This window comes from Chroicocephalus ridibundus, chromosome 1, assembly GCF_963924245.1.
Source record: "Chroicocephalus ridibundus chromosome 1, bChrRid1.1, whole genome shotgun sequence".
NCBI lineage: Eukaryota > Metazoa > Chordata > Aves > Charadriiformes > Laridae > Chroicocephalus > Chroicocephalus ridibundus.
In genome coordinates, this window is record NC_086284.1 from 169,815,572 (window position 1) to 169,843,485 (window position 27,914).

At 41.2% G+C, this 27,914-nt stretch overlaps 2 protein-coding genes across 4 annotated transcripts in view; one reads left to right on the plus strand and one right to left on the minus strand.

Annotated features, from left to right (window-relative positions):
* Positions 1-23,519: 23,519 nt before the first annotated feature.
* Positions 23,520-24,680, minus strand: LOC134511468 (basic salivary proline-rich protein 1-like). Its single transcript, XM_063325460.1, has one exon. The coding sequence runs from the start codon at positions 24,678-24,680 to the stop codon at positions 23,520-23,522; it is 1,161 nt and encodes a 386-aa protein (XP_063181530.1).
* Positions 23,607-27,914, plus strand: part of CDK17 (cyclin dependent kinase 17) — a 96,848-nt gene continuing 92,540 nt past the window's right edge. The window contains exon 1 of one of the 3 annotated variants that reach the window (XM_063322757.1): positions 23,607-24,039. The gene's annotated coding sequence lies outside the window, so the exon portion shown is untranslated. The remainder of the gene's footprint in view (positions 24,040-27,914) is intronic. The other 2 variants (XM_063322759.1, XM_063322758.1) reach the window with 2 other exon arrangements.

The following is a 27,914-nucleotide window of genomic DNA, read 5'->3' on the forward strand; positions in this document are numbered from 1 at the left end:
GGTGGAAGCAGGTTCCTCAGATTTCTGTGGAGGCAGTAGAAAACGAAGCCTCCAATCAAAAGACATGGCAAAAAGGTGCTGATGCTGGGATTTAGAAATCACTGGGTACAGAGACAAATTTTACAAGACAACTGAAATATGAGAACTCAGCTTGGAGAGCAGTAACTGCTACATTTAAAGATTTTGCCTGTGCTTTGCCACGCTAACCAAAGAGCTTCCTGTGATGGGTTCCAGATGACTAATAAACACTGGCCGCTTATGAAAGGCGGCTTGTGCCACTGTGAGTACTGCTGGCGGCATCCATTTCAAATGCCTATGAAGATCTGAGCTAGTTCACCTCACTAGATGGTGCTGCATCCCAAAGGGCTGATCTTCACATGCAGAAGACGCAGAGACATGCCCTTAACAAAGCAGCAGTGCCTAGAAGCTTCAAGGGGAACTTGAGAGACTGGAAATGAGATTGCTGAGTAAAACTTTGCATATCTCTAATATTTGGCTAGCAGATGGTGGACTGAATGTAACATTAGCAGTTTGAATTAGTGTTTCAGCCATAGAAACAAACTGCGTCGAAGAAAACAATGAGAGAAAGGGAGTATAGCCAGTTCCCAATGGGGAAGATTACAGAACTATGAAAGATAAAGTTTTAACCACTGGGAGGCTAACCAGGACATAGCTGACCAGCCAGCTCATGAAGAGTGTTCAGTCTAAAATTCCTGGGTCAGAGCTTGACAGCTATGCACTCCCTGCTAGGTGGAGGTTTAGTGTAAGGAGGGCAGTTCTGACCCTCTCAGCCCCCAGGCTGGAAAGCCATGGAGAACCATTGCAAGGAACTACATGGTAGCAAGCATTAGGGTGTACATGTTATTTCAATTTTGGATGCTTACAATATTGATTCCTGTTTTACTGTTCTGGAGAAGACTCAAATTTACACTTCACATAGTCTCCATCTAACATTTAATGGGTCAAATGTTTAGTGGGTCCAAAAGTCACAAAGGCTTATAGTTAAATGAATAGAACTTTTTAACTTCAGAAAGATTATAGATTCTTCAGAAGCCTTCAGCGTGCATATTCTGATGTATAGAGAGAAAAGTTTGGTGTACACAAAACAGTAAGAGAGTGATGGCTACTGAAGTTGCAACTATGATAGGAGAATTTGCTCAAAAAATGCTGTATACATATCAGTACTTGTATGACTTGGAAAGTTTATAGTGATTCTTTGAATTACATATGTCCCTACACTCTAAAAAAAGTGATTTGTTGACTGGTAAGCTAATGATTTATTCATCATTGGTAGGCAAACATTTGGATAGTAATCAATTACAGTAAAATTAGGGAGAAAGTAGGTGAGATTATGGAGAGTGGCACAGAGAGGATCCCAAGAAGTGGAATTTAGGTAAATGCATTGACCCAAGAAGAGAGGTCATAGCAACCTGCGATTTAATACCACCAGATAGGTCAGATGGGAGGAAGCTGCCTCAGAAATAGATGGACCCACAAAGAGTTAACTTAATAAAAACCCATATAGGAAGTGTCTGCTGTCATGGCTATAGGGCCAAGAGTACACTTGAGTCAGAAAGGGGAAAAGCTTTGCTGCTAACTCATCAAGCTGCCTGCTTACTTCTTGTGTGTCAGTTCCACTTGTGTGAACAGCAGTTCACACTCTGAGCAAACAAAGGGGGGAAACACTGCACGATCACAGCAGAGTTGGGCAGGAAGAGTGTCCAGTGGTATCAGGGTACGGGGGCTGAGGTAACGTCTGCCGAGCCCTATATAGTATGTCAATCAAAGCTTGTTTCCTATGAGCAATTCTGAGATGCATGTTCAGATCCCTTCCTAGGATGCTTGTAGCGAATGTACACTTGAATTACAGTGCCTATAGATTTTGCTGTTTGATATTCAGAGACAAGAGGAGGTCACAGATGCTGTATTACCAGACTTCTGCAAGATAACTTGACTGTCCCCAGAGATGAAAGAGCTAAATTTATGTCAGCTCTTCCTTAACACTTTTAGGGAAAAAAGTCTGAGTTGACGTGATTCTGGGGCATTGCTTAGCATCTTCAGGCTGATAGGCTAATGAAGACAGGGTAGTTTAAAATAATTTGCAACACGTTTATGGACTAGCATATTCAGAGCTGGGATCTACGTTTACTGTACTTACAGTATGCCCGCCTGGTCATAAGTGCCAGTGAGAATCCACAGTTGAGTGGGAGCGCATTGCTGGATGACTCTAGAGACTCTAGTGACTCTAGTGACTCTAGAGAAAGAAGCGATGGCAGGTATGTGCTGATTCTTAGGGAGTTAGGCAAGGAAAACAAGTTCAAGGAACAATATGTCTTATATAACAGTACAGCGTTTGCTATTCACATGGTATAGGCAAATCAGATACAATACAAAAGAATAGTTCTAAGTTGCCTGATCAAGGTCCTTAAAAAGCCATCACATAGCTGAAGGAGGTGAAATAAGTTGCTGAATGCCGCAAGTACACTTTATAAATGTGATGAAGTTGTCCGATGGGAGGAGAAAAAGGAAGAACTTGTACTAAGATTACAAGAGACAAACCACTTGCTGGAATCAATGTACCTTTCAAATAACTGTACAGGAAGGAGAGAGGTGCAGCAGACATGCAAGTTTATTGCTACGACAATTGTCTATACCTACAACTTATGAGACTGATATGGGAATACAGGACTTTTATGGGTAGCTATGAGGGATTATAGTATCATCGTTTCCCTCCCATCCTTCATGTTTTAGGGCTGTTTGGTAGAGCTGCTTGTGGCTTACTAAGTGTCTTTAGACTCAGATGCCTTATTTAAACCTGCCTTTACAATCAAACAGAATTTGTGGATTCCTAACCTTATCTAAGGGCTACCTGCTGCCTTTTAATGGAAAAATTAGTAAGGAGATGAGAGATACACTGCCATGTTTTGATACTACTTGTATTTTTTGCTGTACCATGAAGAAACATGTCCATGCCTGACTGCAAAGGCAGGAAATATGAAAAGATGGTGGAAATGGCTTATTTCGGACACACTACAGATAGCTTTTCATACAAAGCAGCAGACTGAGTCCTTTACTGGGATGGTGACACATAAAGTATTCCAGTGCTGTTCCTGTCACTGAGCAGTATACAAAATTTGTCAAACAATGGAATGATCTCTGAACTCTGGAACATACATTAACAAAGTAGCTGAAGCTTGTGAAGCTTTTGACAAGCAATTGATGGTCTTTTAGATAAGCCGAAAGCAGAACTGGGACAGTTTTAATGCAAGTGAATGCTAATGAAAGGAAAAGGAAGTTTTTACTTGAAAACAGTTCTTGGCTTCCTTTCTGATCTAGTGTGTCAGTGTAGTAAGGGGAAGGGAAAGGAGTGATCAACATGCAAAAGAACTGCAATGACTGAGAACTGTGCAACTGCCAGGTTCTTACAGAGCTATGTTGGAATTTGGGGTGACAGTTGTCACTGTGCTTCGGTTGTATCATATGAAATGCTTCAGTGCCAAATTCTAAAGATGAAGTGTAAGCTTTCAGGGTCATAATACAGAAGTTTTGGGTTTTTTTTAATGTGAGTGTGAATGCTAACAAAAAGGCTTTATCGTTTTGGGGTTTTTTTTATCATTACGAAAAAAGGCATATAGATGAATTTCAGTTGATTTGCAGAAAATGTGTTATACGGGAGAAGTGATCTTGTTCAGTTGATTTTTTCCCAAAGAAGATGTAGGAATGTGTAATATTTGTGTGACCAATCTGTGAGATTTGGCTCACCTACTCGAGCTGTATTGTTATGCATTGCAAGGATTAACCGGACTTTGGGGAGGGAGATGCAGCAGGCTTTTTATACAGCTGCCTGAGTTTGTGAGAGGTTTAAGTTGAAACACAACAGATTCTGAGATCTGCTTTATGGACTTAAGTACCTAAGGTAGCAGTTGGACACATCAAAGTCCATTAGTGACTTTCCAAAAGATGGAACTATTGCTTCAATTAGATAGTTTGCCTAAAATTCCTGTTATTTTCTTTACTTGATTAAGATATGCTTTATTCCAGTTTACAAGTACATTCTACTCAAGTAGACATCAATTGATAGAGTTTACTTTGGAAAGACCTCCAGGGACTTACAAATATTTCTTCTGAGGATGTACTTCGTTTGGTTCACTAGACAGACCATGGAGGTAAACTTCTTGTCACACTCAAAGATCCTGTCTCAAATCTCAGAAAGCTGTAGGGGTTCTTCTAATGAAGAAGCTATGCCTAAGGCCAGTTCAGAGTGATAGTAAAGAAGTCTTGCACAAAAGCCCTGTAAATGCCTTCCAATCATGATATGGTGAAAGCCTGAACAAGAGTTTCAGTGACGTGCATGAAAGCTGCATCTTAGAAACACTCTAAAAATGCAGAATGCTTAGCTGTATGTATAAAAACCTAGAGAGAGGCCTGAGCTAAAGACAACATCCAATTTATTGAGCAGAGAGACAGGCAAGATATAGTTATATTTTCTATGGAATGTGAGAAAAGAAATAGCAGAGAGGGAGCACAGAAATGAATTCTATTTTAGGTGCATTCAGCTTAAGCTGATTGTTAGGCATCTAGTAGTTAAGATTTAATTTTGGAAAAAAAGTAGTGACATGTTTTGTTTAAAACCATCATGCATTTTCTTCATTTCATAAAGATTCTCAAGACAAACTTTAAATAAGAGGAAGTATAGCTTATTCCAAGAAATAAATTAGTTCTGAAGACCTTCCCAAATCTCTCTTGAAGCCAAATATGACAGTGCATTTTTATTCATATTCTTCTGATGCACATTTGTTGTTATAATTCTGAGCTGCTACAAATACTGTAGATAGAAATCATCTTGGGGGAAATAACACTACTCCTGAGTAGCCAAATGCATCCTTATCATAACACTTTCTCTGTTGTGCATTTGGTCTGGGAGTACTCACAGGATCAAAATAGACTCTTCTAGGAATTAACCATTGGCAACAAACAAAGGAAGACCTAAAATAACCTGCTGATGACCTCCAATATTTTTAGATCAATGCATTTCTGTTCAGGCCATTTCTTATTGCATTACAGTATGAATTTAGAAACTTTTTGGCATCATTGCTTCCATTTTCCATTCTTATTAGTTTCTCACTCACTTGCCAGAATATTTCACTCCAAGGTCAAAGTGTCTGCTGATTGCGGGTTGTTGAAGCAGCTGACAGAAATTGTTTTGGGCAATTGCCTGACCTTGGACTAGGAGATTTAGCAGCATGGAAGTCAGCAGTAGAAAATTACGCAATGTGGGAGAGTAGTTACCTGTTCATTATTAAGCCTTGCTTATTCAAGGAAGTAGAAAAAATATCTTTGTCTTCACATGTTTATTTGGATATTTCGTATTTTTCAACAATACTTTTTTATTATTCTGTGTAATTATATTTTCTAGGTTATTCTTTCTAAGAATATATACTATTCTGAGCTTTTGGTATATATTATTTCAAATAATATTATTTCTAATAATGATATATGTAATTATGTCATTGTGAGCTTTTATCTCAGCACTTTAGAATTTTAGAAAATTAATGTTTAAGAACAACTAATTGTTTTGCATTCTACATACACGTGGGAATGTTATTTGCCTACTTTCTAGAATAGTGGAACATGGGCGTGTTGGCTTTATTTCAGTTGAAGTAAAAATTAGAATAATTTCTTTTTAGAGCAATCGATGCTGTTGCCTGATCATATTTTATGAAATAAAAACTGTCCAGAAACAGGATTATATGTTTATCAGTACATGTATAAATGCAGATACTGGATCATTAAATCCCTAGTAGAAGGGCTGTAAGAAAAGCTACAATATCAAAAAGTATAATGACAGTAGAGAAGAGTAAATAGTTGCTAGAAGGAAGATTAAAATCCCAGACTTGCAACCAGCTGCTAACAAGAATGGGTAGAAGTGCAGGTGTTTCCTGCAGGGATTCTGACTTCTTTTGGTGGTAAACCACTGATAGCCATTGATACGTCGGCTTGCAGAAATTAAGCTGGAGAGCAGAAGTAGATCTGTTACAGCTAATTTGGTTGAAGTAAGCCTTCCTTTAGCCTTTTTTTCCTTAACATTTTAAAGGACAGATCACTATTTTCAGTATTAGTTTCAAAAGGAATAGCAGTATGCAAATGCTTAATGGGAGTGGAGCACCTTTATTAAATAAAAAAAAATATTACTCTTCCTGTTTGGTCCTGCATCTCATAATCAGTGTAGCATGTGATTTCTAGTTTTGACCGCAATAGGTTTGAAGCAGACAATACTTTTATATCTCTTTATCCTTTTTTTTGAGCCACCCCTGTTTGCTCTGCATTTTGATTATTATTTCTATTTAATGTCTAGGATTTTTTTCTGGTTTGATTTTATTCAGATTGTCTTTTTACTAGAAGTCTTGGCTAGGGCTTATATTTAACTACATTTAGTCTAGTTTAAAAATACTTTAGATTTTTATAATGCTTTATTAAAATTATACTAAAAGTCAGTAGAGTAACTTGGAAACACTGTTTTATCAATCAGAATGAGATAATTTAATCCTTATTCCTCAGACTGAAAGACCCTCCACAAAACTGTAAACATACCTCTCTTAATAGGCAGACTAAGTGAAGTTTATTAGCTGTACGTTTGAACTTCTCTCTGATGCAGAGGGAACTCAGAAAGAGTAGTATTCCAGGACTGAGCTGGACTCATGTGAAACTTTAGGCTGAGAGCTCTTTCCTTGAAGATGAACAAAAAGGAATGCAGAGAAAGTGAAGTAATAAAAGATACATACCTATATAAAATACCAAAAACAATAACAGAATAAAGGTCTTGATTATTTGTAATTCAATAAAGTTTATCTTGTGTGTCTTAACATACGCTTTCATCTAGCATCAAAGTGTACCAAAGACAAAAATAAATAAAACAGTATCGGCAAATAATCTGTAATACATATAGGCTATTGGCAATCCCTATTTAAGAAACAGTGACATGAGTTTTGGAAAGTTATGAGAGTGAAGAATCCTTCAATCGTCTTATTAATTTGAAATCTTATACGTGACATTTTTCATGTCTGTTTTCAATATCCCTATTATAGGGATATATTCTAGAGAAAAAAGGCAATAGGTCCAAAATCTTGCAGTTTTATCATTCTGTTAAAAGTCTCAAACCTCCAAGCTGACATGTTTTACAGTATCCATTTTCTAATGAACAAGAGACTTTTACTTCCCATTCTTCAAAGACCACCCTAAACCCATGCAATTAGCCCCTTCCAAATATAACAATAATACCATCCATTCCTTTAGCATAGAAATTTGTATTGCCATTTTACAGAACACAAAAGACAATTATATACATTATATATACAACTACATACGTTTCTAGTCAGCATGCTATCAGTCTGTTCTTTACATTTTTTATTTTCACCCAAGAGATATTCTAAATAAAATTGTAATCTTTACCCTTTTCTTCCTCAGAATTCAAATTAGAAAGATCGGACTATTGCCTTTTCTCTACAGGATGGCACTTTAGGAAAAATAGAAGTTGCTATCAGCACTTTACCATGTTTAATTGATGCAATAATAAAAAGTGTGTAGGCCTTGGCCAGGCAAACATAGATGAAACTTTGGTAGCAAGTTTTGAAAATTTTGCTAAAATGCTTTCAAGTGGATATATGGCTCCTCATCTATCAGTATGAATATATTAAAATGGCTATTTTTTACTCAGTGGATCTACTTTGTATGCTCTGGCATATCTCCTACATTTAGAGACAAAAGCATGGTATTTACCTTTGTAGATTCAAAGTGAGCAAGCTAGAATTTTATTCCTGCTTCTGTATTGTTAGCAATGGAGTTGCTTAATATATTGTCCTTAAAGGAGCACATTTTGTTGTGCTGCACTTGTATAATTCCATTATAAGACTGACAGAATGATTCCTTAGAGTATGTAGACACAACTTCACTGAAATAAAGCATTATACATCCATGTTAGCACAAAGGTAACTTAAATATAATTTAATCAGAAACGTAATTACTAGGTATCAAACATGAATTAAAAAAAAAACCAAACTAATTTGTGGATCAGAGATTATGGGTGCATCTACATTAGCAATTTGGTTGTGATTGAGAGTGCACTTTTGAAGCACCCCCAGCTCCCGCACTTGTTTCATGTTACAGAGTGATCCCGGATGCATGGGCCGAACTCCTCCTGAATAGAACTAAGCTGAAACGTGCGCTCCATGACATAGCGCATCCTCCATCCTCCAGCTGATGCTGGAGATTCAGTCTCTAGGAACAGACCAGAACGAGTTCAAAGTAAAAACCCCAAAATGTGCATTATGGGAACATTTGGTCCCTGGGACTAATTATTTCACAGCACAGATCTGCTCCGATTGAACTGCTTTCCTTGTTAATACAGCCATAGCCTACTTTGCTAATAAGGAAATGAAATTTTTTGAAGGAGTATGAAAAACATTTATGCCATTTCTGGAGAGCTGCTTTTAAAAACATCTATATTTGAAGAAAAAGCCTTCTAAGACACCACTGCTACCTATGTGTTTCTTTGCAGAGAGAGGAGAGAGAAATTGCTTACAAACTATGCCACAAGTTAAACACAATTTCTTGCTTGTCACAGAACTACATCTTCTGTCTGTCTCAAAGAGCTAAAGAGAAGATTTTCAGTGTCTCCTCAGCGCCATTAACATAGATGACAAAACTGCAGTGATTATAAATACCTAATAAAACATGCCAGCGCATTGCATAGGGTATCGTATCTGTTTCAAGGTTAAAGTTTACAAATAGGGTCTATGGCCCTGGTTTGTAGCTTGTCTCATGATTTAGTTAAGAAAAAAGGACCAAATCATTACCCTCTGCTACAAAAAGTGTTCTCCAGGTCTGCAATTACAATGTCTTTTTCTGTAAATCTTTGGTTTATTTCCTTAAAATAAGAAACTTAATGCATCACGGACTTTCCTAGGAGCCTCCAATTTTTCCAGGCTACTCTCCATAGGCCACCTACATGTAAATGCTGTCCCTAACCCAGAGACCACTTGTCTGTGCAGCTCAGTTGGTAGGCAGCAGATCAGTCACAGACCGGAAGATTCGGCGTGAAGACTCTGTTCACACTCTTTTACTAGAATCATTTGCAGGGACTGAGAGAATAGAGAGCCTGCCCTTATCCGTGCTGCAGATGTGCATGGCTCCTCCAGGGAACCCATAAAAATGTCGTTAAAACACATACTATGAAGCATGTCTGAGAATAATGTCTACCCTACTGTAATACTGCTCCTGCTGTTCTTTCAGATATCCCAGCAATACCCACCTAGTCCTTGCTCAGCAACATGCACACTCTAAACAACAGGCTTCTCCTCTGTGACTTTTCAGCATCTGTATGATCTAGAGTTTGCAAGAGCCTGATAGTTCAGGGAGAGTGATAGTACAGGGAACTGTAAGAAGAAAAGGAAACGAGTTGAGCAGTGCCGTAATGCCAATTCCCAATTTCAGGCAGGGGTCAGATGACCCTGTTGCCAGCCCTGATCTGACGTCAGATGCAGCATCTGAGCCAGGTCTAAACAGGCTCAGCCACTTGGCACAGTGCTCTGCTGTGTGGAAATACCAACACAATGTAATTACAGCCAGAAGGATGTACCAGAACGGTCTGTCTCTGAAATTAGTGTATCTGGGATCATGTTGTGTATTTCTGATAGGGTGCTACTTTGCATAGTGTGGGTGCACATTTAATGGCCAGTATTCATTGTACCACAGGTGCACAACGTGAAGGATCTGGGAACATAAAAATATGGAGATGAAAAGATGGGAGAGACTCTCGCTAGTGGGATTCAGTAAAAGACTGTGATTTGCCTTGGAAAGCTCAAGGGCTCTAAGATGTGGCATCTGGCATACAGGGAGAAGGAACTGTAGTAGATGATAATAAAACTTCTGTTGTACAGGATGCAAAAGAGCATGCCAGAGGTATTCTCTTTTGGGGGCAGAAGAGGAGAGAGCCCAGAGAGAATATGGGAATCCACAGTAAGCACTGGGCAAGGAGTCAAAGAGAGAACAAAGGGTTGAAGGGGAGAAGTCACAAGGAACAGCAAAGGAAAAGAAAGGAAAACGGACTGCAGCATCCTAAGCGCCTATGATGCTTAAGAGTAGGGTCTCAGGAGGAGAAAAGATTTCTTTTCTCTTAAGAGAAAAGCAATCATGCCTTGAACGCTGATGGAAGTAGGTCTCTCAAGTACAGCCCCAGAGGCTGTTCAGGAGAACACTGAGAGACAGTCTGGACAGAAGAGGGAAATACATGAAAAAGAAAAATAATATCTCTTCAGAATTCTTCCTAAAAGAGGTACTTTCACTTTCATATATAAGTTTGTTGCAGTTTGGGGGTTTGGGCAAGGAACAAGATTAAGTTAGCTGTGGCAGACCCTAGGCCTTAGTTTCTCAGATCTAAAATCGGGCGAACTTCCCTTTGGTAACAGCAACACTGACTAGTATCTAGCTCCAGCCCCCTGTGTGATAGTGATGCTGGCTGCCTTCACACATTAAAAGGGGGGGTCCAGGCTCATTTTCGAGGGAAAAGGGCCTTAATTTGTTATTGCGAAGAATACGGTATCAAGTAGCATCCTGAAGTGTTTCTTTTTTGTCTTTGGAAAAGCTTTTGCATGGTTTAAAAATAAAACCGAAGATTTTCAGCAGAGGCAAAGGTAGGGGTCAATGTTACTGCTTTTACAATTGCCATTATCTAAGATATTTTTTGGAGAAGCAGCTGGATTGGGAAGCAGAGAGTGGGAGTGCTGAATGGGACGGTGACGGGGGACACGCAGACCTCCACAGAGCGGGTGGAGCTCCCTCAAGCCTCTGACTTACATTTTCTGAGTCAGAGAATTCAGGGTTGATGGTGGCAATTATGCATGCTGGGTACAGCAGAGATCTGAGATAATGAGATAATGGTCTTCCTTAGGAGAAAAGAAAGGCAGTAGCTGAGAGCAATAGAACAAGAAAGTAAGAAGAAAGAAAAAACATGAAGTGGGAGTAGGTCAAGGCATATGTTTTAGCAATAGTGCTGGAATTTCAGGTCTTTAAACCTCTTCAGCAGGTGATACTTCCTCTCTGAGGCTCTGCAGATATTAATATGGAAGAGAGACATTAAAATGTAGAGACAGTCTGGCGCTTAGTCCCTGAGAAGTTTGCAGACAGGGTCCTGTGGGAAACTTCCTCAAGGAAAGTGTTTTGCCCTGAGGGTATAAATGGTGGAGCGTTTCTTCAGGGCTGTTCCTAAGCAAAGGCAGCTAGGGAGGTTCTGGCCAAGATGATCTTCTCTTCATTAGTGAGCTGTAAGAGGTCCCAGTGCGTTTTGGAAGGCTTGAAGAGATTGCTGTTCATAAGTGTCACGGGATGACTTTTGAGGTTCACCTTGTTGTAGCCTGAATGATTTGATAATGCCTTGTGTACACTACGCTCTTCTTCCAGACTAGGGATGTCTCTCTACTTTATTAATTTTCTTGGTAATACGTTTGTTATCAAGCTTTGGTCTGGTGAGTTCACTTTGTATCCTTTTTTAATTTCATTTAATTTCACTTCATTTCACTTTTTTTTCCTTTTATAATTTTGCCATTTAGTGTAAGGTGATTACTGGTTTTTGATAACTGAAATTGCTGCAGCATTTTGGAAGTAAACCGTTGATCACTAATCAGGCTGAATCCAGTTCCCTTTAAAAGGATGGCTACTCAATGACAGGTCACATGTGCAATTAAAGAATATCAAGAGTAGCCTGAAACTATTCTACGCTGTACTATTCAGTAGGCAGATAAATTTGTTAGATTTCAATACGAATAGGTTTTCGGGCCTTATTATTAATTTATTCATCTTTTTTTTCTGTTCCATGCATTTCCATAGCACCTCTATTATTATCATAATTTAGTACATCTTTATCATTACCTTTGACTATTATTTTCAATAGAGAATACCTGAAAAGTGGGCACAATTTGATTACCGAATAATGCAAACCACAAGAGAGATTCACAGAGAGGAAAAAGAAAATACAAGTTAATGGCTAGTTCAACCCTCATTAAATACAAAATGTAACATTTATGATAAGGTTTCCGAATTCCTTAAGCATCCTGTATAGCCTATGGCCTTTGTTTCAGCCCTAGAGGTGTGAAGGCCCTCCATTTAAAATGCACAATAACTGTTAAGAGGAAGGGAGATTTTTGCATTTGCAGATGCATGTGCATTCAGTAAATTAGTTTCTGGCAATTGCTGAGTAAAATTCTAGTTCTCCAGATCATTTCTTCCTCAGTGGGACCTGCGGAGCTTAGAAACACACTGATTTCTGAATCCCCTTCTAAAACTCACTCTGATGTTGGAGATGTTTTTTCTTTATCTCAGTTCTATTTATCCTGGTCAGCACCTCAGCCATCTTCTTTTTAGTAGTTATCTGACAGCCATCATTAGTGTACAGTATCAGGATGTTCCAGTGCAAAGAACTAAAAATCATCATGCTGAATGTTTGTATCGCTCCAGAACTATTATGATTTTAAACATTAGACCTATTACAAAATAACTAAGCAGCTTCACTGCATGCAGAAGAGAGAGTTGTATTAGTATGTAGAGACTCAAGCTCTGCAATCAAGCTATTTCCTGATATGCATCTTCATAGTGCACGTCACATGAGTAGGTTTTAACAGGATAAATTGAAGCAAAACAAATACCTTAATTTTACCTTTCTGGTTTTTGACAGAAACAGGAAATAGAAAGGAAGTTAATACATCCAGCACTCTTGGGTAATAATTATCATAGGAGTTTGAAAAACAGTCACACAGAGAAGAATATATGCAGAGTCAGAGACCGCAATGACCTCCCACACTGCAAAATTCTTTAGAATTACTGAAATTATACACAAAGTAAAAGCTCTTCTTTCCGAAACAGCCGCCTCGATGTCACTTGTTTCCACATTCCCGCTTCTGTCGCTGCATCCCACACTCTCTCTGTTGCTAAGTGCTTTAGGCTTCTGCAATATGTTCCAGCAGCTCCCTGTTTCTCTCAGATCTCCAAACGTGCTATCATCTGAGAGCAGAATGTCTAGGTTTATCTGACATGGTAAGAAAAAAAGATTAAACTGTACAAATTACAGCTTCCTAAAGAACATGAGAATTTGCCATACAAAAAAAAAATCCTTGTAATCTTGCATGCCCTTTCATAACATTTTGTTTTCAATTCACAGTAGGGTGAGGGATGGGGGCACCTTATGGCTCCTGGGAACAGCTATAACTAAACCTTGACTGTAAGTGACAATAGCAGCACAGAGCACAGACTACTTGCAGAAGCTTAGATCAGTGCTGTCACTGAGCTATGCAAATAAGGAACCTCATAAATAATTGGAAATGATAGGACAAGTGAAAAAAAAAAGACAATACAGCAGTTAAGAATGTATATAATTTGGTAATTGGATTAGTAAGTATTGACTGTTACATTTATTCATCCTTCTGGCTTAAACATTGTTTTCTTCTACCCTTGTAGCAGGCACATAGTAGCTTCCGTTTAGGAGAGAATGATATTGTCACAGTTATTCACCTTGGTGGGTGGGTAGTTATGTTTTTGGTGGGTAGGCATCTTACTGGGTGCAGTTTTCAGCCCACGTGCCCTTACCCATCCTGAGGTACAATTCCACAGCTCTCCCTGTGTCCTTGGATATGATACCAGCATACCTCCTACTGTGGTTGCTGGCAGGTTTTGCTGTATCTCTTCCATTCAAGTTAAGATGAGCAACATTAATAGTGATTGAAGAGCTGTCTTAAAAGCTAACATATATAATTAAACTGGGGGCACATCCCCCCTTTCAGATACAAGAAACATTCTAGGTACGTATTTATGTTAGATTTGCCATAGCCCAAAGCCAGCTCAAGGTACAGGCAATGTAGGCAGTATTTTAATGAGAAAGTAATTCGGCACATTAGGACTAGATCAATGGAATAAGACAGTTGATACCGAGGCACCTCATTTTTCCATGATATGTATTTTGGGGGTTTACTCTGGATTATATTTAGCCTGGTCCCCAGAGCCAAACACCTCCGCTACACATGTGTTTCAAAGCTTTCTGAGGAGAAGAAGTGTTAGGTATGTGCTAGAGACCTTGTGATTATGCAGCTCATGCTATTTTGGAGCCTACTGTCCCCATTAGCACTAGGGTGCATGTGGAGCAGATTTGAAGCTGAGCTTCTGTTTTCGTTTCCTCCTTAAGGAATTTAGTTTGTATGCACCAAAACTGCTCTGAGAACTGAAACACCACATGGTAAATGGAGACAATGACAGGATTTTCCTCCAAACTGCACTATTGCTTTGAAACAAATTGCTAATGTAGACACAGCCTTTGACAGCTGCTGAGGGCAGCAATCTGCCAATTCCACTAGGGCCTAGGAGAGGAGATCAGCTGCTGTAGGATGAATCTCTTCCCTCCATATAGACCACCTTTAGTATCGCTGCAGGCCTTCCTGCCCTCCTATCAGTGCTCTGTCTTCTTCCTTTTTCCACATCCATTCTCAGCACCAGGAAATGCTCCCTGAGCTGCCCTGTCACCATCCGTGGGGAAGGTACAGGGAAGTGAACTGTGGCTGCTGAAAGGTGATGCAGGCTGAAGGGTGAGGACTGACAACAGCATGAGCATGGAGGTGCCATAGCCCCAGAGAACTGAGGGAAGAGCGTCTCTAGGGTGCACATACGTATGTTGTGAGAGGGGTGTAAAAGCCTCCATGGCTTCTAAAACTGCTGCTTATTTTTCTACACAGCAGCCTTCTCTTCTTTCATTCTCACTCAGCCTCCTAAAACATCACTGGCAGTTCATAGTACCCTAACATTCCTCTGGAACAAAAAAAAAAAAAGACCCCTCCCAGTGTCCCCATTTCTTATTCTGAAATAGCTCGCCTACTAGTGCTGCAAATTTCGATTAACTACACAAATACAGAATTTTTTAAACCACATTTCAGTAGATGCTTTCTCTCTGCCTCATCCTCCCCACACAGAGGGAAAGAGAGTTTCTTTTTAAATCTGCCTGGTTTCTCTTGGTTCCTAGGCCTCTTCTTTGCCTCCAGACATGTTATTTTAATAACCGCATGCTGAGACAAGAGATATCTTGACTCTGTCTTCATTCCCTCAGTTATCCTAGGCCTGCAACCAAAGCTGATAACCACTCTTTCCCTTAATCAAAAGCCTGGATAGGATGGTCTGTTGCTTGACATTTCAAAAGCCTCTGTGGAGGGCCAAGGTTAGGACAGCCTCTACTCTACAGTAGTGTTAAATGGCCTGGGTTATTTTGAATCAGAGAATACCAGCCAAGGCAGACATTACTCACAGCTACGATGCAGGAATTATTAACTAAAAAGCAGCCTAAGAATCAGCTGAAAAGTATGCCTCGTCCCTTTCTCACTGGACAAAATAATTGCACGGCCCCCACCCCACCTGTGGCTGAGGCCCAGGCCAAACATGGAGGGTACACACAGCCCCCGCACCATGCTTTACTTCCTGCTTCTTTGCCCCTGAAGCACTCGTTAAACTAAGCAGGTTTTACAGTGTAGTCATATACTTAACTTGCTAATAATCAGCTCAGTGTAAATATCAACACAGCGCTGCAGAGAAGCTCCAGTGTTATCGTAGTCGTTCCCTTGGATCACTTCAGCATGGTGAGGAACAGAGAGAACAAAGTCAGGTGCCAGAGGACAAAGAGGTGCCCGGCGGCAACCACGGGAAGGCAAGAAGGAGAGAGGCAAAACAGTAACAGAACTGGTAAAGCTGGGGCCATCTGGAGCCCTCCAGCTGGACTCTGACATGGTGGAAAAGGAGTGCCCCACTGAGCAACTACAGATTCATATGAGGTGTCACCAGTGATAAGATTTTCAGAATTTTTCTATGTAGAAAGACTGGGAAAAAAATCAGGGTCAGTAGCCAAAAGTTTTGAACTCAGTTGACAATGTACAAAAGCAAAAAGTGTCTGTGTAGTTCATTGGTTAGTATCCAATTAAAATAAAACCAAAAAATAAAACCTCAGCTGTAATGGACAGCAGTTTGACACCTTTGCTGACATGCTCCTATGAAGGCAAAAGAATAACGCAGGGAGAAGCGAAGTGTATCTCATTTCGTGCGTTAAGGAGATCAGTCTAGGAAGCACCGAGACGTGTTGTGCTGCAGTGCTGTGCCTGCTACAATTGCAGAAAGACAACTTTCATTTTCCCTTTAACAACTACAAATGTCTCTTTAAGGGTGGTATACACAGATGCAGCGTATTCCCTGAACTCTATTCTTGGTATGTTACTAAGATACGACTGTTTCTATGGAGAGCTTATTGGTGGGCAAAATAAAATGTTTTGATGAATTATAAAAAAGGTAAATTAAATTTTTAAACAAAATATTGCAGGAGAATGCTAATGATATGAAATCACACTAATATAGAATTTCAAGTACGTACTTCTCTTTTTTATTATTTTTCTTTTTAATTTCTAGTAGACATTTATCCTAAATTCTATATGGTCTATAAACTGATATAAATTAATATCCGTCCTGTAAAAATCCTTAACTAACTGTAACAGCCACCTATGTAGTGGCTACAAAAGCTCCAACTGAACATTTATTTGTTTTTAAAAGCTAAGTATAATTGTGCAGCAATTTATTGTGGATTATAAGTATCTACATGACCATGAATATGCCATGTTGTGAAGTGAACAAAAGAGCTTTGAAATAAGAACGGTAAAGGCAAAGAAGGAGAGAACAAATAAGTACTTTAAATAAAGCTCAGCACTTAATTTTAACATGCTTCTGTGGTAACAGCTAGACTCTACAGATGACAAGTAATAGATATGTGGGGATTTGTGGTATTCCTTCTTCTTTCTTGTTTATAGCTCCAATTATTTTCTACTGTGCTGAAACAGACCTTGAAAAATGCTGTGCTTGACTTAGAGAACAGTTTAGTTGATCAATCAACAATTTGGCAAAGTAAGTAACAAGAAGCTAAACAAAAAGAAATCACTGAGGAATTCCACAATTAAAGCAATTGGAATTTATGAGTGACCTCTTTTTTTTTCTGTCTTTAAGTTTGTAGAAATTATTAATCTAATTTGAAAACGCCCTTTGATGGTTTCTGTGTCAGAAATATTCTATATGTTACATGTTAGTTTAACAACTTGTCTGTTTTTTTGGTTCTTCATAAGAAAGCCTGCCCAGGATCAAAATTCAGCCTTAAATGCACATGCAGAAATGTAAAGTTTCTCATTGGCACCTAGGAGGAAGCTTTTCTTACCATGAGCATGTAGAAGCTGCCATCTCCGCTCTTCCGTTTTTATGCCACCCTTTTTTCTCTCTCACTTGGTTGCAGTCTTCCACATCTAGCACCAACATATGAATATACACACAGCTGCCTAAAGCAGGAGGATTCACAGGACAGCAAAAATTAGTTAAGAGAAGCCTGACTGATCTGGCTATGTTGATTTAAAAAAAAATTACAGACCATACCTCTCTGTCCCTCCCATCTGCCAGAGGGTACCGTCCTTGTGGGAGAAGAAACTATAGGCATCTGACTCACCTGCCTCAATGTCCTCACTAGTGGTTAAAGCTAATTGCCACACTATACAGGGAAACAGGTACGGTTCCTGTCTCCTCTCCCTCGGGCTGTAACAACTTTCAGCGGAAGGGTAGGGCAACTAGCTGGGGCAGCAATGCATTTAAAAGTAGCATCTTAATTCTACGTATCTGCCCTGCATAGTTAGTGTTGCTGAGATTATAGGACAGTAAAAGCCTTTGGCCTAGACTGCCAGGCAAAGGCCTACATCTACTTACCTCCCTAATTTCCTGCATTCTTTTTCCATATCTTCTCTCTTGCATTCTCTTTAATCCATCCCAGCTCTCATCCTGCCCCCGTTCTCTTACCTTAGTGCTTGTTTTGCATAGACTATCTCACACTGACATCTCAAAAGCTACCATTATAAATTTGAAAGCAGTCCTGACGGCCAGCTGCCAGTGCACAAAACCCTCCAAAATATAGCTGATCTGAGCATGCACAGGGATCTCTAGAATATATAAAGAATTCTCTGCATATCAACAATATGTTGTATACCCTTGACTTGCAGCGCACAGAACAGTGCATGCAGTACTCGGTCCTCCCGACAGTAGCCTATGTTTCCCTCAGCTCACTTCATTGTCCCCAGATTTCCTGTACTTCATTTTATCTCCAACATTCACCACGTATACTGGTTCCACTTTCATGTGCCCTTTCTCATACTCTTCATATTCTCTACATGAGATTTTAGCTCTGGTCCCACTTCTTTAATTCCCACATCACTCCACACCTTCCTGTCCAGTCTTAAAAACATAAATTTGAGAATGATCTGGTTTCATCTTCTCTGAAACAGATACCATCTTTGCTAGAACAAGCTTCAGTTTTATGTAACAGGACTACAGGAAAGTAACCAGCTGTCATGACTGAAAGCAATTTCACTTAAGTCCTAAAACTCTCTGGAGAGAGCAACCATTACAATAAGGGAAAAATCAGAACTTTGACACCTATAATCTTGTAACTGCAGGAGCCTCTGTGTATTTTGTGCTTTATTTTCAGATCCACTAAGTACTTTGAATTGGCAACAGTATAAACGTTCTGAGACTCGCTGATGGCATTTCTAATCAATTCAGTGAGCAATGACTGCAAATTTCTATGAAGCAATTTACTTGCAATGAAGAAGAGAAAGAGATGCTTGCTATTCTGTCTGAGACACTGAACCTGCATGAAAGAAACAGAGGAGAAGAACAGGAGCCTTTCCCCTGTCATTTCAGATTTCTGTTTCATAAAGGGAGAAGCGCATCCCTGAACGGTACTTCAAAAGGAGAAGCAGCAGAGGTGTGCATACACAAGTGACCAGCTTTCATTACCTGCAGATCTTCATTGTTTCACTCACATTCTTTTCACCGGTCTTAGTCTCCAACACAAAATCTAAATAAAATATCAAAAAAAATCCTTCTTTCACTGGGCTAGAGTTTCAGTGACCTATCTTCTACTGCAGAAACCTCATTTTTAGACAATCTACAGAAAATACATCACCATTTCCTATCTGAGTATGATAATTGTACCGGGTTGGGGTAGGCCAAGTAGCTTTGGTTTTGAAAAGCAGGATGTCCTGCCTTTCAAACAGTAGCAGAGAAATAAAGGAGTGTCTAGCCATTTGTTTGCAAACCAAGGCAGAAACGCACAGAAGGACTCTCTCTCCATGCTATTAACTTCCTTTTAGAGAAGGATTAACCTCGCTGAAGTCAATGGAAAGACTGTTTATATTAATTGGAGGAATCTCCAAGTCAAGAAAAAAATCAAGAAAAATCAAGCAACGAAACTAGATTTTCCACTGAAACAATGCTCCATACCCCCAAAATATGCACAACCGGTAGACACTTTTTATGTCCAAGTACCAGAAATGCCAAATATAAATACAAGCATCAACTCGATATTGTAAAGACATAAATTATTATCTGCATGAATGATAAATAATCTTCAAAATTTAGTGGTACAATGTATAAGGAAATGAGAAATAATATTTAAGTAGCATTTTGATAGGATGTTATGAAGTTATATATAGGAACTGAAAGGTTAAGCAACATAAAGAAGTAGGAAGAAGAAAAGAGTGGACAATGGTATGTCATATGTATATGTCATATATAATAAATATTTATATGCTATAAAATGACAAAATAAAGAGATTAGGGATAAGCACAGGATGAAACAGACCTTCCGGTAATGGTAATTTCTCCGGCAGTTGATCAGTCTCCAAAAACCAGTATAGCTACACAAATGCAAATCTCAAGTGTAGATAACGAACACCCCAGTATTTGCACTTTGGGAACTCTTTCCTGCTTGCCAAACAAGCAAGGTTTACACAGAACAAACAGTAGCTTTCCATATTCCTATCGGAAATATACAGTGCAACTAAGTCAATGACCAGCTATGAGTTACTCAAATCATGGTAGAAATGGTTACAGTTCTTGTTAGTAGAAGTATATTGCTTTTTGCTTCTTGCAAGGGTGACCTCCTTCTTGTTGCTACTTCCTGCTTCCATTCATTCCAAGAGGAAGGGGTTTGGTCTTCCAGTGACGTTAGAGAATAATTATATTTTTTTTAGCCTGGAGGCCTGCAAGTATTACTTTGTACTAAATCCAAGTAACTTGGAAAATACTTTATATGAATACCAGCTCGGTATAAGAAAGCAAGAAACCATCTTAATTTGATTATTTTAAATGTATTGGAGTTTTGTGTAGGTGGAAGACAATCATTACAGAAAGGAGTGCTACACAGACTAACATATAAATAGCTCGTGCTGTGAGCAGAACAATAGCTCTGTTTCTTCTCTCAGCACAGATACAATTACTTAGAGGATACTGCATTCTTCCGAAATTTTTGGCATCTGATAGAAAAAAACAATTGCATTTCAAAACAAAATATTGCATTTGAAAATCACTTCCCCTTTTAATTACCTGCCAAGACTTTCAGTCTTTCCTCTGCAAATGAACACATCCCTTGTAGTTGAGCACAATGCTTTCCCACACTACTGGCTGGTTGCGAGGTTGCTGACTCCTGCTGCTGTGACACAAAATCCTCAACTTGGCTCTTGGCAGGAAAGTAACTGCTTTCCCACATACATTGTGTTAAAAATACATACGTTTCTGTAAGCTTTCCATCTGCCATTATGTGAACTTCGCTGATTTAACTCCTGTACTTTTACTGTCACAAATAACCACATCCTTCTGTTCAATAAATGCAGAGGCAAAGGCAGTGTATTCATATTCAAAGCAGGAAATCCTGGTCCCATGACAGCACTGTATTCCTACAGCTGGATTTATATTCTAATGGCTGATGTAGATTTCATCAGATTATCCGGTGGCAATAATTCATTCCATGTAACCTGGGCATACTCTGCTCTCGCTGGCTTCGAGAGCAGACCTATTGCACTCACCAGCCAATCCATCTTAAAACTAGTTTAAAATATTAATAATCATGGTTAGCTAGATGGAAATATGATTGATTGCTACGCATTCCACTGAATAATAAAAGAAATCAATAGCTATAGTTATAAAACCAGACTCGTGGGATAAATTAATGAAAATCAGTGCCTACGTTTCAAACTTACATCCATCACTCTATCTTGCTTCTGTACTGTCTTTTGCCCAGATGTGAAAATCTTTCTCTGAGGGCGCCAGCTAGTGCTAGATACAAAGGCCAAATGGATATCAAGTGTTACGCTGTCACAGACTCTTCCCGCTTAACAACTCTCTATTCGCGCCATTACGACTAGAAAACCTTAAAATATTCTCAGTGCACTGCAATTGGTGTTGACCCCTTGTTTCTTGGGTGACTCATCCTATCTGCTCATTTTTTAAGTTTCTTTTGTTTGTTATAATTACTTTTCCTGTCATAACAGAAGTATCAATGGCAGATATGAATATGTATAAAGTACAACAGGCATATTTTACTGATATTTTTAATACTGGAAAACAAAAGCACGGCTTCATAAACTTCCAACCCACCTTCTCCACATACTTCATTTATGAAACGTAATTTACTTGGACGTGCTGCAATAAGTGCGCTCACTGCTGCGCTGTCTCAAGAACTTGTTTTACAAACCATGTATATAATAACTAACTTGCACACAATCATTTATAATGATATTACTTACCCAAAATAGCCTTCAAATTGAATAAGATAAAACAAAACACACATCATCTTGTTAGCATTCAAAGATCAGGAGAACTGGTAGGTCTAGCAAGAACTGGTAGGTCCTGAGCTTTAAAGGAGATCTGCAAGGGATATCTTTGCATTACCAGGAAGTTCAAAGCTTGAATGTTTGCTTTCTCTGTGTTATTAAAAATCCCACAGGTTTTGCAAAGGTAAGGTAGCTATCCTACATCTTGAAAACATTCAAAAAGACCTCAGTAATCATGTTTTGTCTCTATAAACAGCCGAGTTTGTTTCTGAGTCATATTTATTGCTTTTTATCCTAAACTGATTTCACCAGAAGTCTACATCAGCATGAGCAAAGTGAATTTGTGTGCGTGTAAGAAGTGGTTTCATGCTTGCACTCCTTTTTTAGGCAAGAGCAAGTGACTTCTGTTTACTGGGAAACATTACCGTCTGTGTTCTGGTTCGCTTGTGCTGCTGGAAGGGTGCACCAGAGCTGGAAGCAGGGGAATTTTCAGCTGGCACCGCTCCTGCAAACACAGCTTGACCCTACTGTGGAGAAGGACTGGCCAGAATAAGCCGCATGTGGAGTTCCTCAAGATCAGGAGCTTGCTGCTGCTGCTGCAAATTAAAATACCCTCTGGTCTCCACCTGGGCACAGCGCAGACCTGCCTGCAGAACGATGGAGCTTTGGCCTTCCTCAGCGTATCCAGGAGCGTGGCAAAGCAAAGACTCGGAAGACCTTTGAGTTCCTCTTGAGAAGCCTGGGATGTGGCCTGGCAGAGGCCATCAGTAACCCTCATCTGCACGACGACAGGAGAAAAGGCCCTGTGGTCATGACACTGAACTTTCGCCAACCAAGTGAGAGAAAGCAAGCAGGCAGTGGGGATCTGTGATGGCCAAAAAGAAAAAAAAAAAATAAAAAAATAAATTTGCCAAATTCTGCCTTAAGTGTACCTATGACCTGGTTCTTGAAGTTCAAACCCACGTCATTAAAATCACTTAAGACTTGGCCTGCTTGTTCTATTTTGTTCTTTGTGTGGTGAAAATATGAAAACAGCAGCGCAGAGTAACTGGCTTGCAAGGCTAGTTTTTAGCTTTTAGGCCTCATTCCGTAGCAGAAATTTAGGGATGGAAAGGGCTGAAAAGTGAGGGGATGCAAACTGGATCACTCTGAGGGGAAAAAGATTCTAAGGGCAGGAAGGAAGCACAGCTGGGGCTGGCAGAGCCATCGCAAGGGAAGAGGGATGGCACAGGGACTGCAAATGCAGGAGACAAAGGAAAAAACATACCTCTAGAATAAATATGGAGAGGATGTTTTTGTAGCTATCGAGTTAGAAATCGATCTAAAACGCCACATGGCTTCCCTTGTTACTGACTTTTGAGCCGGGCAGGGGGTATCGGGGGGGATGCCTGCTGCCTCAGAGACGGGCTGCATCACCCCGCCAGACCAAGGGCAAACACTGCCAGGGGACGAGGCGAGCAAACGCCCCGTCCCACAGACCGCTCGGGGAAACCCCTCGGACAGCCGGCAGCGGGCCCGGCCGCGCGGCGGCCTCCCGGGCCTCGGCAGCCGCCGCCGGGGAGATCCGCTTCCTCCCGAGGGAGGCGGTGGCTGCGCAGGGCCGCTGAGGCGGGAGCAGCAGCGCCCCCTCGGCTCGGCTCGGCTCCGCCCGGCCGGGGGCTCCTTCTTGGGGCAGCCGGCCCGGGGAAGGGCTGAGGCGGGAGCCCCCCGTTCCGCCGCCACCCGGGGCATTCCCCGCGGCGCGGGCCCCGCGCTCCGCCCTCAGACCCCCCCCGTCCCGCCGGGGCGCTCTGCTCCCCGCTCCGCCACCGGCTAAGGCGCCGCTAGGTGTCGCCGGCGCCCGGGCCTCCCCCGCGGCCCCTCCTGCGCTGGGGCTGCCGGCGGGGCCGTCTCAGTGCGAGCCTCCGCGCTGCGAGCGGGCGGAGGCTTCAGCCCGCGGCGGAGACGCGCAGCCCGGCTCGGCTCCCCTTTTCCCCGCGCAGCCCGGCCCGCCTGACGCGAGCCCACCCGCGCCGCTCTCCGCACCGCCAGCGGCCGGGCGGGCGGCTCCCGAGCTCGGCCTGCGGCCGCTCTCCGGCGGCGGCGGGGAGCCGCGGCAAGGCGAAGGCTGCGGCGGCGGCGGGGGGAGCAGCCATGTTGGAGCGGGGAATAAAGTGACTTTCCTCGGGGAGGGAGCGCGGCCGGCGGCCCGGCGGAGGCGGCGGCTCTCGGGGCAGCGAGGGAAAGGGGGGGCTCGGCTCCCAGCGGCCGGATACCGCTCCTGGGCGGAGGAGGAGGGGAAGGAGAAGGGGGAGAGGAACCGCCCCGAACCCACGGAGCTCCGGCGCTGCTGGTGAGTTGTGGCTGCTCATTGTCTGCCGGCCCGGGGGTGCGGGGTTGGGGTTGGGGCCCGGCCCGCGGGGACCGCAGGGGGCCCTCGGCCTGCGTGTGCGTGGGACGTCGCGGGGGCGATAAGGTGAAAGCGCGGCCCCGGAGGAGGGGGGAAGGTGATGGGGGGGGGCCCGTGGGGGGAGCGCCCTGCCAGAGGGGCTGCTCGGGGAGCCCGCGGGGGCCGGCAGGGCCGCTCTGCGCCCCCGGGCAGGGCCGGGCCGGGCCGGGGAGGGCTGTGGGGGATTTCCGCTGGCCGTTGGCGGCTGGGAGCGGCTCGGCGGGGGCCGGGGAGGACTGAGCCCCTTCTGCGGGGGGAGCCGAGGGCAGGCGGGCCCGAGGGGTGAGCCGGGGTTGGTGGCCCGTGAGCGCCGCGGGGTTTGGGGGTGATCCTATGCTCGGAACCGTCCCTTCCCCGCCGCCTCCTCCCCTGCTTTCTCCTGACAGCTCTTCTCCCCGCAGCCTCCGCACGTATGACACATTCCCTCCTATTGCAGGTCTACCCCCACCCCCCGCACACCCGAAATACGTAGGTTTCTGTGCGTGGCATAAGAGGTTTTTTGTGCCCTGAGCTTTGAGTTTGCAGATGACAGGATACGTGAACATTTGCTGACCCTGAACTTCTGTGAACTCCTCTTCTCCCTCCCCTTCCTCTCTCAGATATGTAATGGTTTGAGTCCAGTGAGAGCAAAATGGTTCTTCTCTCGCAAGGAGGGGGGAAATTAGGTGGCATTAGGTATATTTTATATCTCATGGAAATCTACTACACCCACCGGTTCCAGGACTGTGCTCATAGGAGTGGATTAGCTGCTGCGTTAGAAGAATGCTGACCTTGATCCCCTTTGTCTCTCCTGCAACATTTTTGGTACCTGGCTGGAGTTGTTTTAAACTCGTTGCTGTCTTTGGCAGTTTTCTAATGGTGGTTAGCAGTATTATGGGTGTTGTGAGGGCAACAGGGCCGAGGTGTATCGTAATCCAAACTAAATAATTTAAAAAGCATCTGTTTCCCTTTTTTAAAAAAAAAAAAAAAGGTGAATAATTTATGTGTTTTTTTCTGTTTGTAATTTAACAGAAGATCAATAGCAACTTCTTTGTAGCTATTATGACATAGATATCAGGAGAGGAAGCCTGGTTTGACATTCTTCCATTCCCCCAGCTCCCTCCTTTTTTAATTGTATTAATTGAACTGGAAACTAGATGGCAAAAGGTTAAATACTCGGAAGATGTAGGGCAGAAGGAAACACTTATTAAATTAGGCATAGTACCAAATTCAGGTTTGTTTTCTTATTAGAATTGGGTAAAAGTGAAGTAGGTGATCTGGTATTTTATGTGCTTAAGGTGTTAAAGAAGTTGCCATATTGCTTTGTTGTAGGAATTCTGTATCCTCATATGCAGCTCTTGTTATTTATACCGGCACTTCAGTAAGTGATGGGAGAGAGACTTGTTTTGAATAATTAACACAAAAGTAACAGATATGAAAACATGAAATCGTATTTTGAAATGCATAGTGAAATATTTCCTTAAAAATTATCTATACTTGAAAGAACAAACTGAATTTACTTCTCCAACATAGAGAAACCATTATAATGTTAACTTGGCATTGAAAGGGCCACTTAAATTTAAAAGATGAAAGCATCTTTTTTGATCGTGTTATTTAAATACTGCTTTGACAATAATGAGTCTGGCTTACAAAAATCTTTAGTAAGGATAACGCAGTGAAGTTCATACCTTGCATTTGCATGTTGTGTGGTATAGCCCTGTGTTTACCCAGGATGGAGCTCTACACAAATCAGTAGGTGGGGTCTGCCTACATCCATACCGAAGAGTTTGCAAATTGGAGCCTGCTGTCTGAAGCAAATTATAGTTTGAAAGTGGCGAGTCATTTATTTTAAGCTTGGCTAAGGATGTAGTGCATTAATTGATCTTTTTAATATGTAAAATACCACTAATGTGCAGTGAAATACTTCATTTAGAATTCCAAATATAATTAGATTGAGAATAACTGAAAACCAGAACAGGGCCGTGTTTTTCCCCTGGATGGCTCTGGCTTCAATTTCTGCCTGACGCAGCAGTGTGAAAATATGATACAGCTGATGACATGGGTGTTGAGATATTCTGTATGCCTATGTTATTGTTACAGTGTGGAGCTCTTAACAGTAAAACTCTGCAGAATTTTTTGAATGGCTTACTAACGTACAAAGTTTTCTAATTTCTTAAGTGATTACTTGCTACTAGAAGAAAAAAATAAATGTTTCACTAGTCTTAATAAGTTTTGTTTCAGTACAGTATATTTGAGTAATTGCACCTAAAAAGTGCAGTCCGGAAAGACTTCGTTGGAGACTGATTCAGTGAACAGCCTGCATTAAAAGCTTTCTGTGAATTTGCTCTTTACCCTTTTTCACATTTAAAGGAAGCTGCTGATATTTCACATAGTGATCAGCATTTATTTGTTGGCCAAGAAGGCTAATCAGCTGTTTTTTGAAAAGGCTTATATACTAGTTGTTTCCTTATTGAAGATGTAATCTGGTGCAATGTGAAAATGGACAAGATCATGTCTAAAAATCAAGCTCAATAGTAATAGAGCTTTTCTAGTGTAAACTCACCTTTTGTAAATTCACTAAATGTTGCTTACAGTTCTTAAGTTACGGGTATCTTGAGTTCTTAAGCTCCACGCTTCTTAATGCTTGCTTTTTTATTTTTACAGCAAGCTCTGAATATGTATCTACTAAGGCAGCTGTACACCACTGTAATCAGTGGCACTTCACGACTGGATATAAAACACTACTCCACAACTTTAGCTTGTAAAAATGCTTTTAAAATGCCAAATGTTTACTCAACAGTTATGCTTCACATCTAAAGAACAAACTAAACCCGTGTATTGCTTGGGATCATTTTCTTTTTTGCAATGCACATAATTGTAGCAATGACTTTTTCCTTCTGAGTGTAAGAACTGAAATTTTTTTTTGTGCCTGTTCACATGCAGATGTAGAGACTATCTTACTTGAATGTTAGAGGTAAGAGCATTTTACATTTAAATATTTTCATTACTAGGCAGTAGTTTTAATTTACTGAACTTATTAAAAACCTTTTAGAAATAAAGGTGTTTTAAAAAAAAAAACTTTACAATGTTTTCTTGACCTGCTGTGTATGCCTTTTGGGGCCTAGTAATGTTTTTCCCCATTAAGTGAGGAAGAACAGATGCTGCTTCCTCCAGAAATACTAGACTCCCAGAACTGCCCATTAATGATGTGGAATGCTTTCTTTTTCATGTGTATTTTGTGAAGAGTTGTGATGTACTTCTGACAGCTGTTTCACTGAAGAGCGAAAGTTAGTACTTGTTTATCCAAATGAGTAGTTATAATTCTGTATCTGATAAAAATCCATACACGCGTACTCTTAAGTGACCTGATGGATTGGCAATTCTTCTAGAGTTGTTGGTTTCCTGGACTCCTTTCAGCGGAGATGTCAACTCCAGCATTCGGTAGAGCTGGCTAAGGAGAACATCTACAGTGGTTTAAACCTTGAGCATTTAACCACTGATGTTGATAGTCACAAGGAGTAAAGAAAACTGGAACTTGAGCTAGTTTGCCAATTTAGAGCATAAGAACATTGAGAAAAAAAAAAAAAGGGGTTCTCTTTCAGTTCTGTGATCTTGTTATATGGAAAACAATAACCTTATTGGATGCATAGTTGCATAGATCAGGTAATTTATACTGGGTCAGCTTTTGATATATCAGTCCTCAGGTGACAGGTGGTGATAGGGCTTTTGCCACTTCCTTGGAGATCATTATATCCTGTATCTGACTGTATTACAAAATACTATAGACAGACTGATACTGG